Source organism: Lissotriton helveticus, chromosome 1_2, assembly GCF_964261635.1.
Source record: "Lissotriton helveticus chromosome 1_2, aLisHel1.1, whole genome shotgun sequence".
Lineage (NCBI taxonomy): Eukaryota > Metazoa > Chordata > Amphibia > Caudata > Salamandridae > Lissotriton > Lissotriton helveticus.
The window spans coordinates 184,874,492-184,892,302 of NC_136058.1; the positions used below are offsets into that span (position 1 = coordinate 184,874,492).

At 44.2% G+C, this 17,811-nt stretch overlaps 1 protein-coding gene across 3 annotated transcripts in view; it reads left to right on the forward strand.

Moving 5' to 3' along the window:
- The window catches only part of TTC39A (tetratricopeptide repeat domain 39A), a 648,505-nt gene that overhangs the window by 428,217 nt on the left and 202,477 nt on the right, over positions 1–17,811 (forward strand). For 2 of the 3 annotated variants that reach the window (XM_078670870.1, XM_078670862.1), the window contains exon 4: positions 9,219–9,295. In XM_078670870.1, coding sequence (XP_078526996.1) covers positions 9,219–9,295 — 77 coding nt within the window. Of the gene's footprint in view, positions 1–9,218; positions 9,296–17,811 lie in introns of those variants that run through there. The other variant, XM_078670878.1, reaches the window with a different exon arrangement.

The window sequence follows — 17,811 nt, forward strand, 5'->3', positions numbered from 1 at the left end:
CCATGGCGGTTCACCCCCGATGGAAAAGTTGGTGGAAAGCGACATTGGGGGCCCGTAGCAGCCCCCTGTCCCCCGGGGCCCCCAGACATGGGACCCAGGGGTATCTAAGATGCCCCCCTACATATCACTGCACCATGTGGCAGGCACCTCATGCAGTGATAAATGTAACATGTCCTTTTTTACATTGCGGCAGATAATGCAGACAGCAGCACCTGCTGCAATGTAAAAGATAGGCACTGCGAATGCCATAGTGGCGGTTGCATTGTAATGCCTATCGTGGGGCCGCTACCTTGAAGGCCAGCGGTCCCATTCCTCGATTCGATGGCAGATGGACTGAAGTCCGCCTGCCATTGTAATCGGCCCCTAAGTTTGCAAACTTCATGGTCTCTGCTTCATGAACAAACACTTTTAACATGTGCAGCCTGCTTTCGGGCCACTGGGGTTTTGCAGCAATGGAGGCCAAAAAGATGTTGCAGGTTTGACTAAATTATGCAACAATAAAATGGCTGCAGCGTAATGCAGTGCATTTTATGATACTTTATTATTTTGACATATTTATACATACTAACAGCCTCTGCAAAACTGTTGCCTCATTAGTACCTGTGTAACATACAAATGCAGCAGTGGGAAAGGTGACCAGTCAACCTTTGCAAAGGGCCCTACACTTCACAGCAACATAAGTCACATTTCTCTTAGTAATTTTTGATCCATTTGAGCAACAACATTGTTTTGGGTAAAATCATTAGATTATGCAGCAGATGATGTATTATGTGGCAAATATGATACAGCCATAGTTAAGTGGAAAACATGTTTCCACTAAACTTAATTTTGCCCCAGCATTGTAGTTGATCAATTTGCAAGTTCCCCAAACCCAATAGTCGAGTTTGGCACAATTTGCATTTTAAAAGCAGTCCTACAACAAAGGGCTACTTTTAAACTAACTTCAGGCTTCAGCAGTGCACACATGCAAACACAGAAAGGGCTGCTGGCCTCAAAACTGCCATGCCCTATTATATTCTAGGGACTTAAAGGTAGTTCTAATCCCCCTGCTCTGTTATGTACTAGGGCCTTATAGGAGAGGTCATGCCAATCATAGGGGTACCCTAACCCATATTGCACCCTAGTGTATGTAGGTGTTTTCACAGTATCTTTAGGTGTCTCTTTCAGAATAGCACTGGCCCTGTGTCTGTTCAGGCAGAGGACAGGGTCAGTCAGGGTCAGGAGTGCCCAAGGCAGAGGATGGCTTTGCAACACTAAAGAAGCACAAACTCAGAATTTAAAACATAACACCATGGTTGTGGGGTTCTCTTTAATAATCAGAATTGATTTCTATCCTAATGAACCCATTTTCCAACATTAGGATAAGGAAAGACTGGGGGGAAATCATAACGTTCTAATCTATACCTTGAAGTTTTCTTGCAGCTCTTTGATGACGGTTAATAGCTCACTGTTCTATGTTAGGATTTTAACTTATAAACTGCAAATACCAAAATAATCTCTCAGACAAAAGCAGTAACTCACTGACTTATTTACATGATATGCATTTTGTGATCTGCGTGGTACATGTTCTTTGCAGCAGGCATATTACTGCACTGCGGCTACCTTACCATGAGTCAAAAACTTCCACTAGACAAACCTCCGATCTCTCTCAATAAAGAACATTAATCACCAAAGCTATCTTCACATTTTTATTGTTGCCTTCAAATTGCTGGAGACCAGGAATGCAGCAGCAGGTATTTTTCAAATCATAATGCACTTGCACACACGACGCCCCCACCCTAAGTCAGCGACCTTTGTTTGCTTGGTGCATGAAGATGCAAGATTCATATACATGTTTTTTTTAACATTTGGTCTGATTACTATATGAAATAACAAACAAGCATACATGCAAACTGTGACAACATGCCTGCTTTTCTCAATATTTCACTTCGAAAGTATGCGATTGTATTTGTTTAACAGGCGGTGATTTGTTTAGGGTCACTGGGAAGTTCACAAGGTTGTCCCTGTCCCCCCCCGCCCCCAGAATTTTAGTGTTTCCTACGCCCCTGGGTCTGGTCACAAAGCGCGCAATGAATCGATGCCCTCTTCTGGCGCCCTTGACACGCGTTAATGTGGCTTTTAGGATCTGAAGAACGCGCGCGCTCGGCGTGCTGTGGACACACACTTTCTTTGAACGCTGCCTCGAAAAGCATTCCTTGCTGTGCGTTTCATGGCTGCAGAGCTCTGGCACAGTGCTGTGGTGCTGGCCAAGGTCACCCAGCGAGGAGGAAGCAAGTCTGCCTGGCAGTGACACGGGAACAACATCTTGAATAGCGCCGATTACTGCAGCCCTGTGGCTTTGAGGCACAGCGCACAAAAAACTGTTATCATTGCCCAGACACTAAAGAAACTTGTTTGGGGATACCATCATGTGTCTAATGAGTAGTGGGTGGGCCTTTTCCCAATGTTTTTCATTAATAACCTATATTTTGCCCGAAGTGAAGTTGCAAGTTTCAAAATCTGGGTTTTCCAGTAGTTCCTGTAGTACATGCACTTTTAATCAATGTACAGCCCAGGACACTGCTCTCTTGATAGATGCTCACACTGATGGTGTTTGCTTTCGAAGGAGGCACCAGATAACCAGAACGAAGCCTGTAGCTCCTGTCACGTGAAACACAAAATATGACGCCATCAGATTTTGATCACGTCCGCCTGAGTTACTACTGACTCTGTCCCAGTGCCGTAGTGAGGGTCCTCATGCGGATAAGGGGCTCCACCACCCCAGTTGGAATTGAAAAATCACCTACAATTGGGCAACACTGCAGTGGCCACAGTGCAACTGCACCTGCTCCACTATTGACAGCTATTCGCCCTGCTTTGTCTAGCTCTCCGGAAACGCAGGCATGCCATGACTGACTCTACCCCAGCCCTATCACCCTGTAAAAGGCTTGCCATCAACTATTTGCAAGAAGGGAAGTCCGCTTGTAGTGCCTACCTCCTGGCGCTGTCAGGAGCCCTCATTCTGTGTTTCCCACCAGTCTGCTTTTACCTTCAATTTAATAACATTTTTATATATTATATCGCTTTTAAGCCACTTCTGCCATTTTGAAATTCTGTTATCATGCTGTACTATTAAACTGGTCAGGGTTGTGTTTAAGGTGATCAGACTGCATATGTGGTACAATTTAAAACGTGGAGGTGGCCAGTGGGTACTTGTTATGATTACGTCGTGTTGTAGGGTGTATGTTCCATGGGCTTTCCTGGGGATTGCTGAATGATGGGGGTTCTACTGTAGTCTGTTACCAGGAAATGTCAGGCCTAGACAGGCTGTAATAAATTAAACCTATTGAGTGCAGTGCAGCAAAGGGAGAGTGATGTCTGTGTGAGTGCAGGTTGAGCAGTGTGCCTGTGTGAGTCCAGGGTGAGTGAAGTGGATGGGTGAATGCAGGCTTAGTGATGTGTCAGGGAAGGGTGAGTAATGGGTCAATGAGTGCCAGGTGAGTACTGTGCCTATGTGAATGCAGGGAGAGTGATGTATTTGTGCAAGTGCAAAGAGACTTGTCTGGCTACTCCCAGAGGTGTGTTTGCCAAGCCACCTCTTTCTCAAATTGCACACTCTTTCTCCAAAATGTTCTAGGAGAGAATACCCCCCGAACTCCCCAAAGGTCGCTCGCACAGTGCAGTATTTATGCCTCACCACTTTCAAATGTCACCAGCCGCCCCTGTGGGTTCCCTGGCCAACAGGTCCGTCAGTCAATTAAAATTGGATTACTTATTTCTGTAATACAAAAACAGATCATGGTCAATACTTAGGAAGCTTTTATGAAATTCTTATAAGGTTATGTATGTATTTTGCTCTAGGTATTCATTTTGAAAGCAGTTTTAAGAAAGCCTCTTTTACTGTTTGTAGAGTTGAAAGCCCGAAGAGAGCTGCATTGCTCATATAAATAAGATCACTGCACCTTTCTATCTGACATGAGAATGAAACAGGCCCATAGAATGACCAATGGGCCTGCGTCTGTTGGGAATGTGATGAAAGTCCCTCTCCAAACCAGAGGAACACACAAGCCTGGAGTGACTGGTTCTTTGCTTCGTAGCATCTCTGTGGATTATTCACCGAATGCAAATGTGGGACATGCATCGAAACCTCATTCTGAATTTCCAGTCATGGTAGCTTGTGTATTATCCGACAAGGCAAGGAAGGTTTAGGTGCAGATGTCAATAATCCTGAAAAACTGAAAAAGGTCATTGAATGAGCAAGTGCAATCAGTATCCATTATACACCACTCACGTTGAAACTAGATTAGTGGGGCATTTTTGCTAATTACATGTAATGTTTTAATGCACTCTAGCTTTTGGATACCTAAATTGTTTACCTGTTTCCAATATCCTGTGAACAATTGTGCAATGGGCATTGTAGAAGTTGAGGAAAAAAGCTCTATCCTTTTGTGCAATAAATTAAATCATATTAATATTAGGGTGATCAATAATTACTGGTGTTTTAAATTTTGAACAATCGTGCATGAAACCTGTATAGAAAAGTTTGCAAGTAAAGACCATAGCTTTTTGAGCTTTCTTCAAACATTTATCAGCAGGTTCCGTTTTTCTTATGAATTAGATTTTTATAACATCTGTTAGAAAGATTTTAACATTTTATTTGCAGATATCCTAAAAATAAATTGTAGTATTGTAATAATGTCAGACTTGTATGTTCTCTTTAGTCACACATCTCTAGCATGTATTCATCCAAAGATTTTAAGTTTAGCAGGTTGTTAGTAAATTCTGTCCAAGGCTTACACATGCCGAATATCTAGATTTAAGATTTGATGCATTGCATTTATAAATTTAAAGTATTGCTTTTTAATCTCACCATTTGCAACAACCCCGTCGCATAAGAAAGCAGAGTGCTTTATGCAAATCAATCCTGTTCATACCACTATTCTCCGATCCTACTTCCATTGTGTTCTAGAAATGATTTCAGTGTCCATATGTGAAGGGATCTTGACTGGTGACAAAAAAATTCCAAATTGGATAAACAGCGTGTGCTTATTGATTACCATGTAGATCCTTTGGTTTATACAATCCCGTGTTGCTGTTGTGAAACCCTGAAATCTATCAGGGTATAGCTTTCGCACATGTGGTAAAAAAATGGCCACCATTGTTCTTGTGAAAATTTAGCAATTCTTGTGGGAGTTCACGCAAGATATAGCGGGTGGGTCATTTTTGGTTTACCTTCCTGTTTCACCGGGGATAATTTAAAATGAAGACTGCCATACTTCTACACTACATACCTAATTATCATGGAACCACTTATCATTCTCTAACAAAATAAATACATCTAAAGTATCAAACAAATACATCTCCATTTGGCTACCAGTTGTGTAAAGTTATATTCATGAAAGTCTTGAGCCATGGTTGTGTCAGCAAAGGTTTTCCTTTCATAATTTATGGCATATTTTCAGAGGTAGATTCGTCAGTTCCCCAATATTCCTCAGGAAGAAAGTATGTAAATGAGAGAGGATTAGGTATGAGTGAATAAGCCATTTTCAAAACAAGGCAATCGAATGTAAGTGACAAATTATCTGACAATTGTCAAAGCAATGGTGGATTTAAATAGAGATATTTGGATCCTTGAACTGTATCTAAATGCTCATGACCACCAACTTCAGAAGCATCAAGACTTGTATGACTTCACAGCATTCAGATGATGGGCTGCAAAGATATAAACGAGTGAGTTTTGTTGTATTGTTAGCTATCAATGATATTCAGAATGTCATTAGACTTGTGTAAGCTTTATAAGTATGACTGATGACATCCTCGTCTGTCATATCCCAAAGAGTGCATCAAGTGCGTCTAAGTAAACATTTTGCCATGGATGAATGGTAGTTCTTTGGAGGTACCCTAGAGTCATTTTGTTATATTTTTATAGCAGACAGGGTGCTTCCAGACAGACCCAGTTAAATTACAAGATCTAAAAGCTGCTTCCATGCTTTTCAAAGTTGAGAAACGTTCTGTTCTGGAATTAGTGTCTTGCTGTGGGAGGCTTCTATTAAATTTGTAAGCATTCTCATATCCATATATGCTTCCTACAGTGCAGTGTAGTGTAATGAAGCTTGGCCAAAAAACACAAATTCCAGGCCAGCTTGCATGCACTGTTAGGTGATATGTCTGAGGCTTGTTTTGACCCACAATCAATCAATCAGGATGTACGTAGCGCTGCCAATCATCCGGTACAGTATCCAGGTGCTTGCAGGTCTCGGAAGGCTCATTCGAACAGCCAGATCTTGAGGGCTCTTCTGAATACCGGAAGTGAGGCGATGGTTCGAAGCTGCATGGGGAGACTATCCCAGGTTATTGCTGCGATGTAGGAGAAGGAGCGTCCCCCACTTCTGTTTCTGTGGGGCATGTGGGCGAGTGATAGGGATGTGGAGAATAGGTTTCTCGATTGTTGGTGGAAGTTGAGGCGGTGGTTAATGTAGGCAGGTCCTTGGACCCACAAAGAAGTATGGAGTGCTGATTAACACCCGTGTGGCGTGCTGGCAATGGAAGTGCAACATTACAGCTAGGAACAGTGGCTGCAAGTGTCTAATTCTAACAGGGCCCTTACTTTCACAGTGTGTATTTTGGTGGGTAAATTACTGACTTTGGAATGTGTAGATCTGTTCCTGATCCTCCCTTTAGCATATGACTAAAAATTGTGTGGTTCTGGACAAATCACTTAATCCCCTGTGCCTCAAATTTATTGTAAGTATGGTCAACATAAAGGAAGTGTGTAATGTTAAAAGATACATAACGAAGATATGTAAAAATACACATTCTGTATTCTCTTGAATCAGCTGCCATCCTCCCTTTAATGTACAGTGCTCTGTTACTCTTTAGGTACATTTACGCTCCATAAATAATATTAAATTCTTATAATTATTGTTCTGAAAGATCATAATCCATATTTTGCCCTTATCCAGTAGGATCATATAATAAATAATCAATGTAATAGAAAAAACTATAAATGATCTTAACACAACCGCAGTTAAAGGACCAGTGTCATTATAACAGACAACCTGAAAACCACAGACGTTCACCAGTTATGGTGAGATATGTGAGCAGACCCTCCATTGCACATCTCATGACCTCACATATGAATTTCAGATGTATCTTGAATGACAAAAATCTGTGATCTCACTTGTCACTTCACGTCATATTTCACTGTTGACACTATTGATGACATTGGTTTTGACCACTAGCCTCTGGGTATAGGACCTGTCATTGGGCTACATTCTGTGCCCCATCCTCTTACTCCTGAGTCCACAGGGCAAGGGTTTGGACTTCCGTGGTGCTCTTCAGGCTTGGAAGCAGGGAGTGGCTGAAACCAGACATCCAATCCCCAAAACCCACAGGGCTACACCTCCAGATGAGCACATTTTACTCTGGTTGCATGGTGTGGCCTTTGGTTATCCCAAGAGGCAGGGCATGGCCTTTAGCCGAGCCAAACGAGCTCTGGACATGGCATGTGGCTATGCTGTACACACAGACCCCTACATTCTGTGTTGTATTTCTGTTACCTTCTGCAGTACGTCCATAAGTAGCTTTCACACATACGTGTGTAATAAAGGCTTTTCAGCTGTGCATAGTAAATTGCCAAGAGGCTAGCAACCACGTTCAGAAATGTTGTTTTTTAAATCATCTTTTTCTTTGAGAAAAAATAAATTTTCGTTCCTCATGGGTTTGCTATTGTCCCTCCTGGTTTTTTCGGATGTGTACACTTTTCTTTCTATTCATACGGATTGATGACCTGCTCAATTACTTATAGAGTAAAAGTTCCTCCACCTTTTAAATTATAATTTAAAAATTACATTTGAGTTAATTAATCTTTTAAGCATCCCAGTGATCCAGATAGACATTGTCTTACTCAATTCTGTTAACAACTGTTGCATGGATTTGCACCAAACTGAGAGGCCGATTAGGATTGCGGTTTTTCCGCATCCTCCGGGCCGGCGGAAGTGACCGCCGGCCCGGAGGATGCGGAAAAATCGCTGTGGAGCCTTGAAAGACCCCCCGCCAGATTAGGATGGCTGGGGGGTCAGGAAGACTGTCCACAGCTTTTCCGCCGCGGTCGCCTTCCGACCGTGGCGGAAAAACTCTAACATGGCTGACGGTGTCTATCAGACACCGCCAGGCATATTAGGATGTTGGTGGTCCTATGCCTTTCCACAGCGGCATTTCCGCCGTGGAAAGGCATACGGTCTTTTCTTTGGGGGCCCATTGCGGGCCCCCAGGGGTGAAGGGGGGGTGGGGGGTGCACATGGGGGGTACCTATGGTACCCCCTGCCTTTGCGTGCATGAAGCGGCAGGCACCGCGCGGTGCCTACCGCTTTGTGCATGCAAATGCACTGCTTTCATTTTTAACTTTGCGGCGGGTGCTGCTTCAAGCAGACCCGCCGCAATGTTAAAAATACAGGATGTGACCGCCAGGGTGGCGGTCACATCCTAATTTGCACGGAGGGACCACCACTGCCCCTGCGGACGGTCCCTCCTACTCTGGGGTGGCGGTCCGTCCGCCATCCTAATCAGTCCCTAAATAAGGTATTTAAGTTCGACTGATCTGGATCTTTATGTTATGCATTCTATAATTCTGCCCAGTGGTCTTTGTAATAGCAAAACAACTGCAGATGGGAATGTCAGTGGGCTTTGTGTAGCAAAAACACCTAATGCAAATATTTGGAATCTGCCCTTGCAATAATGTCTCTCCCCCTTGACTAGTAAGCATGGCACTCTATGATTGGTTATATGTCTGGTGGTCCATGGGGATACTGGATCTCACTCGAGTTCTGCCCTCAGTATAAAACATCTCGACAGCTTGTCTGCTGACAATGTATTAGAAGGTGCCATAATACAGCATGGTACTGCAAATTCACCTGGTAAAGATTGGCAGCAGTTAAAATATTTTAGAAAAAAATTACGAATGATTTGCCGCAGTGGCAATGTTTGGGGCCTTGTTAGTTATATCTGTAGACTACAAGTTGCTGACCAAAAGTGTCTCACTGAAGATAAGGAATTATGTTAACCATGGTTGTTATGTATCACTCCCACATAGTATCACACACACAACTGGGAAATAAGGGATATCCCCCGTCCTTGTTATTATGTGCTACAAATAATTGAGCCCTTGCATCAGTACCTACATCTGCCACGTATCTACCGCTATGATTGTGTTATAACTCACAACGTCTTCTTTTCTCTAGGTATAGAAAAAAGTCTACAGTAGCAGATTCTTTCAACAGTTTGGTACGTGGCCAAAGTCTTGAACAGTTTACTGAAGGTATGTATCCTATCCAAGGGGGTTTCACTTCAAATCTTTATTTTGTCTAATGGGGTTTCTCTGTGGCGATGCTTAACTGGAGGTATGACTTATTTCTAATGGGATTTCTATCTGGTGGGTGTTCACTGGAGTTATGTGTTCTATCTAATTGGGTGTTGCCGAAGGTTTGTGATCTATCCAATGGGTTTTCATTGAAGGTATGGAGTCTATCCAATGAGATTTCACTGGAGCCATGTATTCTACCAAATGGGCTTTCACTAAATGTAATCCCTGTCTAATGAGATTTCAATGAATATATATATCCAGTCCAGGTGGTTTCGTTGAATGCATGCATTCCATCCAATGGAGTTTCACTAAAGGTACACATTCTGTCCCTTGGTTTTCTCATAGGTATTGCTCCTTTTGTATTTTCTTGTTGCAAAAAAAAACCTGAAACTTTCTTATGAGCAGTCGACATGTGTGCCGTGGCATGATCTAGCAAGGGCGCTTGAGTGTTTTAAACAAGGATCAAAAATGTGTACCTTTGAAGAAACATAGCACAGAGTCCATTCCTAGGTGAATACTGAGGACAGAGTTGTACACCTGTTGAAATAGTAAAATGGTTGCCGCGTTCCTGTCTGTCGTTACCACTGGCCTCAATTTACAGCTCTTGTCTGTGCCATACCCACCCTACTGTCCAACCAGTGGCCGTGTGGGCCTACGGCCACCGTGGCCTTTTCCTGGTGGGCTGCAGTTTAGGGGTTTGCTTGTAGAGCTTGATCAGCTGCCAGGACCCAACCATGAGTACCAGTGTTGGACTGGCATAGCGGGCAGTCTGGCACTTCCAGATGGGCCACCTAGAAAGGACCAGTATATGGGCCATTCCTTCGGTCCCATGGTGGCCATTCCTTCGGTCCCATGGTGGGCCATTCCTTCGGTCCCATGGTGGGCCATTCCTTCGGTCCCATGGTGGCCATTTCTTTGGTCCCATGGTGGGCCATTTCTTTGGTCCCATGGTGGGCCATTTCTATGGTCCCATGGTGGGCCATTTCTTCAGTCCCATGGTGGGCCATTTCTTTGGTCCCATGGTGGGCCATTTCTTCGGTCCCATGGTGGGCCATTTCTTCAGTCCCATGGTGGGCCATTTCTTTGGTCCCATGGTGGACCATTTCTTTGGTCCCATGATGGGCCATTTCTTTGGTCCCATGGTGGGCCATTTCTTCGGCCCCATGGCGGGCCATTCCTTTGGTCCCATGGCGGGCCATTTCTTCGGTCCCTTGGTGGGCCATTTCTTCGGCCCCATGGTGGGCCATTTCTTCAGCCCCATGGTCCGTGACGGACGGACACAACCCTTTGTGTCTCACTTCACTTTTACTGCACTGTGCCTTGAGTGCAAGGTTATTTCAGCGAGAGGTATTTATTTTCCGTCCATCAGTGCTCGGAGCACATATGGTGCTCTAAGCTGGGCTGGGTTGCTCCCTGTCAATGATTAAAACTTGTGCTAATAAGATACAGTATCCTGTTCCGTGCTCACGCTATTGATCCAGTTCACCTTCTGAGGAATGTCATCAGTAGGAAATCAATCAGAAGTCAAGGACTTTCCCAATTAGTCACTGTTTCGGCACCCCACCGAGCATGGGAATGCGATTTCTTTCTGTCTGTCAACTTGTTTCAAAATGGTGGATTTCAGACAAATTTTCCATAAAATAATCACAAGTCAGCATGAATTTTATCGAGAACTGCATCTACCAGAATGCATTAGGAGAACAGATGTAAGCGGGCTGATGGTCTACTCCTTCCCTCCACTGGCTAAAAAGCCAATAATGTTGTTAACCCTTTGTCCCCCTAGCATTTCATTACATTATATAACAGTGATTTATGTTACCATATAATTATTTCATTTGCCCTCTTAGTCTGGGAGCTCTGGGACACCATAAATTGTTTGGAAATATTTTATGTTGTGTCAGATGCACAGACCATTGCTTCACATCCTGGCGTGAGCATTTCTGTGCCTGTCTAAAAGCTTCTAGGTAAATATGTGATGCTATCCACCCCTCCGAGTTTGTATTCTGGATTCTATGGCCAGTATTACTTTTGAAGGTAAACACATCTGTACTTGTTGCTTGTATATAGGTTATAGAACAAATATAACTGTTTATCACAGTTAATATTTTCTTTAACCATATGTTGTCTTCTCCTGGCATAGAAACATAGGGTCATATGTATGGAAGGGTTTTACCCACTCCGTAACAATGGAACAATGTGTTGGTACATATGGACAACAGCGCTCCGCTAGGGCTTTGCATCGGGTTCAGCGGGCTCAGTCTTGCTATACGCTGTTTCAGGTATCAGCAAAGCTCATGACTTTGGGAAGTTTGTGGGACAATGAAACGAAGAACAGTAACTCAGGGGGCAACTATTCACCAGTCCTAGCAGGCAATGCAGGTAGCATATTTCACAGATTATTTTTCTCAATTTGGGGCTTCTGAGGCCACTATCTAGATGGTTGTGGAAGAGTGACTGGCGTGCAGAGGTGACTCTAGTGCACTGGTCTGTATTCTCAGTGTCATCTATTCTGCACTCTGATTGGAGGCACATTTCATTGAGTGTGTATTGTTCCCGTGCTAGCCACAGCTGACGTCTCCCGTGATGCCATCATTAGGATGCTGAAGCTGGTGCTGATCTGAGGCAGAATACTTTGTCAGGGAAGAGTGGGAGGGAGCAGTTAAGGGATGAAGGAGTGCAGGCCAGGAGCTGCAGTTGTTTGTCAGTGACCTTGAAGAGTCCTTCATACATGCAGCATTGGGAAAGCTCTTACATTAGGGCCCGATTTTGATTCATTTGGATTTAGGTGATGGAACCTGAGTCACTAGAAATAGTGCTAACGACCAGTGTCCCCGCTCCCTGATTCCAGGGACACCGTGTTAATCACAATGGCATGGGAGATCACTGCGTGGATTCCTGCATGGAATTCCATATGGATGAAGTGGGAGTGGGGGGTAGGGGAGGGAGGCTGTGGGCTGACAGTGGAATGTGCATTTAATGCTCCCTTATGCCGTAGATGCAGGTCAGGCGGGGGCATATTATGCTTTCTTTCCAAGCCTGTGATTCAATTGGCCAGATTTTCTGGCCATCAAAATCTGGCTCAATATTTTAGCACCTGGGGATTCTGGGTGTGGGATCTGGATCTGGTAGATTGGTACCTCACATGAGGATACCGCTCCGCCTGTGTCGTAATCAGGCCCTTTGAGTACCATCACCTGCCTCTATCTGGCTTACTCTGAGAGAGGTCCATGGTTTCTGGGTAAGAAATGCTGTTTGAGTTCACCATCATCCCTTCCTGAGCTGAAGAGCTGGGGGTTAAAAAGGTGGACCTCAAGGTATGCAGTGCCCATTATGGCAGCAATGAGGTATCCGCCCTGGTGCCCCTGAATTACAGAGGATTTTCGGATCGGACTGCCCAAAATGAAGAAAGGTGAATTGTGTGTAAAAGTGGTTGAGAGCAGCCACAGTAAGCGTAGATCCAGTCCTAGTGTGAGGCTAGGCAAGGTCCAGATGAACGCCTATGGCCACTGAATAATGTATTTCAGTCACTACTAAATAAACTCTGTATTTGGAAGTAGAGGACAGAAACGTTTTAGCGGTACCTTGTACGTGTCTGACCTCTAGGTGTGTATGGCAACTGCAGTATAAAAAGTGTTTCTGAGTGTCTCCTGTCACGCTTTGGCAAAGAGCAGGTGACCACTGCCACTGCGGGGTAGGTAAGTGGAAGCTTGACACCTCGGCTCGCCAAGATAGACTGATTTTTTTGTCTTTGTTTTCTGTGGTTTCCACTTATACACCCAGTGCTTTAAATGGGCCGGTACTCACCGGTACTGAGTACCGGCACTTCGCAGATTTATCATTCTGAGTACCGGCACTTCTCTACTGCCGTAGAGAGTACCGGTACTCACGAAAAGTAAGGCTCATTGGCTGTGCTGGTGAGCCGGAGTGGAACGTGTGTCTGGCAGCCACGGCGCCGCTTCTGCAGCCCCCATCTGAGCCCCTGCTGAGCTATTCAGCAGGGCTCATTTGAATAATGTCCGTGTGCTCACAATCATGCTGTGCTTGACAGAGCAGGGTCTGTTCAGGCCCTGTGCTGTCAGTCACAGTCACACTATCCTGCGCATTTGTGCAAACAAGTGTCACATAACAGAGGTCTCCGAGGGAGTGGTCAAAAAGAGCATGATACGAGTCGCAACTTTCATGGAGAACCTGATGAGGCAATGAACGTTGTATTGATAGTGTAAATGTTATAGATGGATGAGTGAACAAGGGTGAATGTATGGATGAATGAATAGATGGATGGATGAGTGAGTGAAAGCATGGATGGCTGGGTGAAAGGGGGTGGATTATTGGATAATAGGGCAGATGATGGGTGGATAAGTGAAAGATTGGATAGATGAATGAAAGGGAGGGAGGATGAATGAAAGGATGGATGAGTGAAAGGAGGGATTGAGTGAAAGGGTGGATGGAATGAAAGGGTGGATGGAATAAAGGAGTGAAAGGGTTGATGGATAGATGAGTGAAAGGATTAATAAATAAGCGAAAGGGTGGATAAAGAGATGGATGAGTGAAAGGATGAATTAATAGGTTTTGAGTTGGATGGATGGATAGGTTTGAATATGAAGGGTGGACAGACGGAATGGTGAAAACTGAATGATGGATGAAAGACAGAATAGACAACAGAATGTAACGGTTAGATGGTGGACATCAGCAGGTAAAGGGTAGGATGAAGGGATGAATGGATAGGTCTATGGAAGAGACAAGAGATATCTTCTGAGGAGGGTCATGATGATTTGCTTCATTTGCTTGGTGCCATAAGAGCTTTGGTGCGACGTGGGGGTATTTTCAGTTTCTTCCTACTCATGTGCTGAAAAATATATGGTTTTGTGCCAAACAGCAGCAATTAACAGTATGGCATTAAGAAGGTGCATCTATTGCAAAAAAAGAAAATGTTGCCATATTATAGCATTTCTCTTTCATTTTGGGTTAAGGGGATAACTTGCTTTGTTTATATAAACACATTTCTCATGATGTGGTGTGTGCTGCTACTAATATAGAAGTCATGAACAGCTGCGGTCGGTAGTGGGAGTACCTGCCGGGCGGTGAGGTGGGGAGGGGCAGGGTGGGGGGTAGTAATCTATGGATTACGGAGCTTTACAGGTAAGTAAACATATTAGTAAATAAAACAAATTTCGTTGCATACACTGCATCCCCAAATGCGATGCAGTGTGCACAACTACATTTGATTTATTTATTAATATGTTTACTTGCCTGTAAAGCTCCGTAATCTATAAATTACTACCCCCACCCTGCCCTTACTCCTCCCCACGTCACCACCCGGCAGGTACTCCCACTACCGACCGTAGCTGGTCATGAAGTATCATCATGTCTTGCCTTAAGCCCCGCCCCTAGCCCCACCCCCTCTCAACACCTCTAGCTCATTTTAATGAGTACCTGCACTTATTTTTTTCCATTTAAAGCACTATATACACCCTTGCCTGAGCAATGCGTGCTCTCTCTAAATTGTCGCTCTTAGTGTCGGGCTTTTTCTCAGAGCCTGAATTTGTAGAAACCCCCTGTGAGTGTTTACATTGAGACAGCATCTTTACCCAGTAACCAGGATGCTGGTACATGGTATTTGAGGTACGTTTTGGCCTCCAATGCCTCTTCTCTTCTTGACTCTTCTGAGTAATTTGGGTGAGCAGTGAAGGTTTCACAGGAGGTGATGTGAAGGTTCAGTCAGATCCCATGTACCTCAAATATTACACATAATTAAATATACGTGTCTACCCGTCTTATTACGTCAAGAGTACTAACACTTTACTAAACTCCTTAAATTTATCGGACTATAGAAAATGATGAATGACCTGTAATCTCAAGTCTCCTGACTCAACCATTCCAAAGATTTTGTTGACAAAAGCTTTTAAGGTAGGGTACTGTTCTCAAGTTTGTAGACCGGCCAGGTTATTGGTATTGTAGTTTCTTTCAGTGCTGGTCTTGAAATAATAACACAATCTTATATTATCAGAGCTCAGTACCTTGTCTCAAGGCACACCTGTGGGAACTCACTATCGAGCCTCTCAAATAAGGCTTAACTATTTGGTTAATTTGAGAAACAAACACATGTCTCAATCAAGCATGATAAACGTTTTTGGTTCTTCCTCACAGTCTCTGCCACAGGTTGAGGTTAACTATAGGCTAAACTCAACAAGATGTTGGATGGAGTGCTGAAACTTTTCAACCACTCACCTCCAGTCAAGAGATCTGGGTTGAATCAATCCTTCTTTTGCTCACTAAGCCACCTCTGTTCGGACCCATCCATATGCAAATCAGTCTTGACCCTGCTCCTCATGGGAACAGTCCAGTCCGAACTGCCAGGTTACTTCCTTCCTGTACCAGAAACAAGCATCCTGGGACCTGTTTCGGGGTGTCACCCCTCATCAGCCAGACTAGCTTGAATCCAGTGGCAATGCAAGCAAAGGACCCACATCTGGGCATACCAATGGCCACTTAGGGCTAACATAGCAAACAAGATGATGTACGGAGTGCTTTGCATTTGTCACCCGAGTGGGTACGGGAATATGCCCAGACATAGCTCCCATGCTCACCATGCCACTGGATTCAAGCTAGCCCGGCTGATGAGGGATAGTAACCCAAACCCAGTCACGGGATGCTTGTTTCCAGTCCAGCAGTTTGGGCTGTACTGTTCCCAGGAGGAGCAGGTTCAAGACTGATTTGCATAAGGCTGGGTTTAAACTGGAATGGCATAATGGGCAAAAAAACAATGGATTTAGGTCCAGAACTCTGTACTGAGGGTGGCTGTTTGACATTGTTCTGCATTCCGTCAATCAATTGTTCTTTTTGCAGTTGTCACCCTGAGTGGGACAGGTATTTCCAGTTGTGGGTCTCGTGCTCTCCATGCCACTGGATTCAAGCTAGCCTGGCTGATGAAGGGTGATACCCTAAAACTGGTCCCAGAATGCTAGTTTCCAATCCAGGAAGGTCCTGTCCTAGCAGTGTGGGCCGGACTGTTCCCACGAGGAGCAGGGTCAAGACTGATTTGCATAAGGCTGGGTTTAAACTGGAATGGCATGGTGTGCAAAAAACCCATTTGATTTAGGCCCAGATGTCTGTACTGGCTTGAATGTATTCAGCATTCCGTCGATCAATTGTTCTTTTTGCGTTAACTATATGTTACCATGACGATATCTTGGGAATTATCGGTAATTTTTTATATTCTCCAAGAGATGTATAGGTGACCCCACTGCTTAAATCTGTGTAGATTTGTAAACAATGAGCAATGTACATAAAATTCTAAAGGTTCATACTGCAGAGAGACATTAATGTTTGCGGTTGTGTTTTAAGACTCCATGAACTTTGAGATTATGTGCCCATGTTGTAGAAGATAGCTACATGGAGTAAGGGTCTCGGGCTAATGGGGAGTCCATGTTAACAATGATGTACATTTGGACTGGCTTCAGCCTCCTACAATGTATTTGTGTTTCTGTCCTGGAAGGAATAAGATTCACAATTTAGACCATGTAGCTCTCCTCACACAGTTCTGAATCAGAGGCGGAGCGGCTGGCCCTTTGCTGGACCTCTGCACAGCTCAACAGGCTTTTGAGTGGTTCACTGCTAGTGTGTCCCAGGCCCCCAAATCTAGTATGCTGACACAAGGTGATAGTAGATTAAACTCATATCATGGCGGATGGAGACAATGAGATGCTAAAAAATAACACAAGATGGAGGTTACTCGTTGTTTCCAATGGTCTCAAATAAAGTATATTTACACACAATGGTCTCTAGGTGGTGTGAAGGGACCTACTTAGGAGGCTCCCCGAGTTGCAGCATCTCTCAATTGTCCCTGGTGGGAAGCCTCTGGTGGGACTTAGTATTGCCTGGGCATCTCATCTGCTCTCCTTGGATAGGCTTTTGGGGATATCTCTGGGGCAGTACGTCTATGCAACGGGAAGGTGGACAACAGCATGCCAATGGCCAGACCTGCAGCATTAGTCCTAGGCTTGAGAGAACTGGTAGTACACAGGTCCATTCCACGAAGTACCAACAGGTCCTCCTAGGTATTGTTAATGCGTAGCTCTTCCAATTGCTAAAGTGAAGTTCCAACTTCTAATCTTAGTTAATACCATTTCGACAAATCAGAGTTGTTCAATTGTGTGAGAGAGTTGGTACCAGCCAATCGGACTGTTTGCATATTTGCAGCCTTTCTCCCAAGCCTTGAGGACCAAGAGGGTGTGCTCTGCTCCCAATCGGATGTCCAGGCTACACTGGTGCTGAGAGGGAGCAGATTCAATGGGCCCTTTATAGGTCTGGCTAAGGAGAGCATTAGCAGTCTTGCAGACTTTTTAGTACCAAATAATTAAAATATACATAGAGCATTTTTATCTTATCGTGTGCTGTTAGTTGTTTACTATATCATTTTAATCCCGATCAGGAGCTTACACTGCAATGGATCAGGGACTATTTTACTTCTA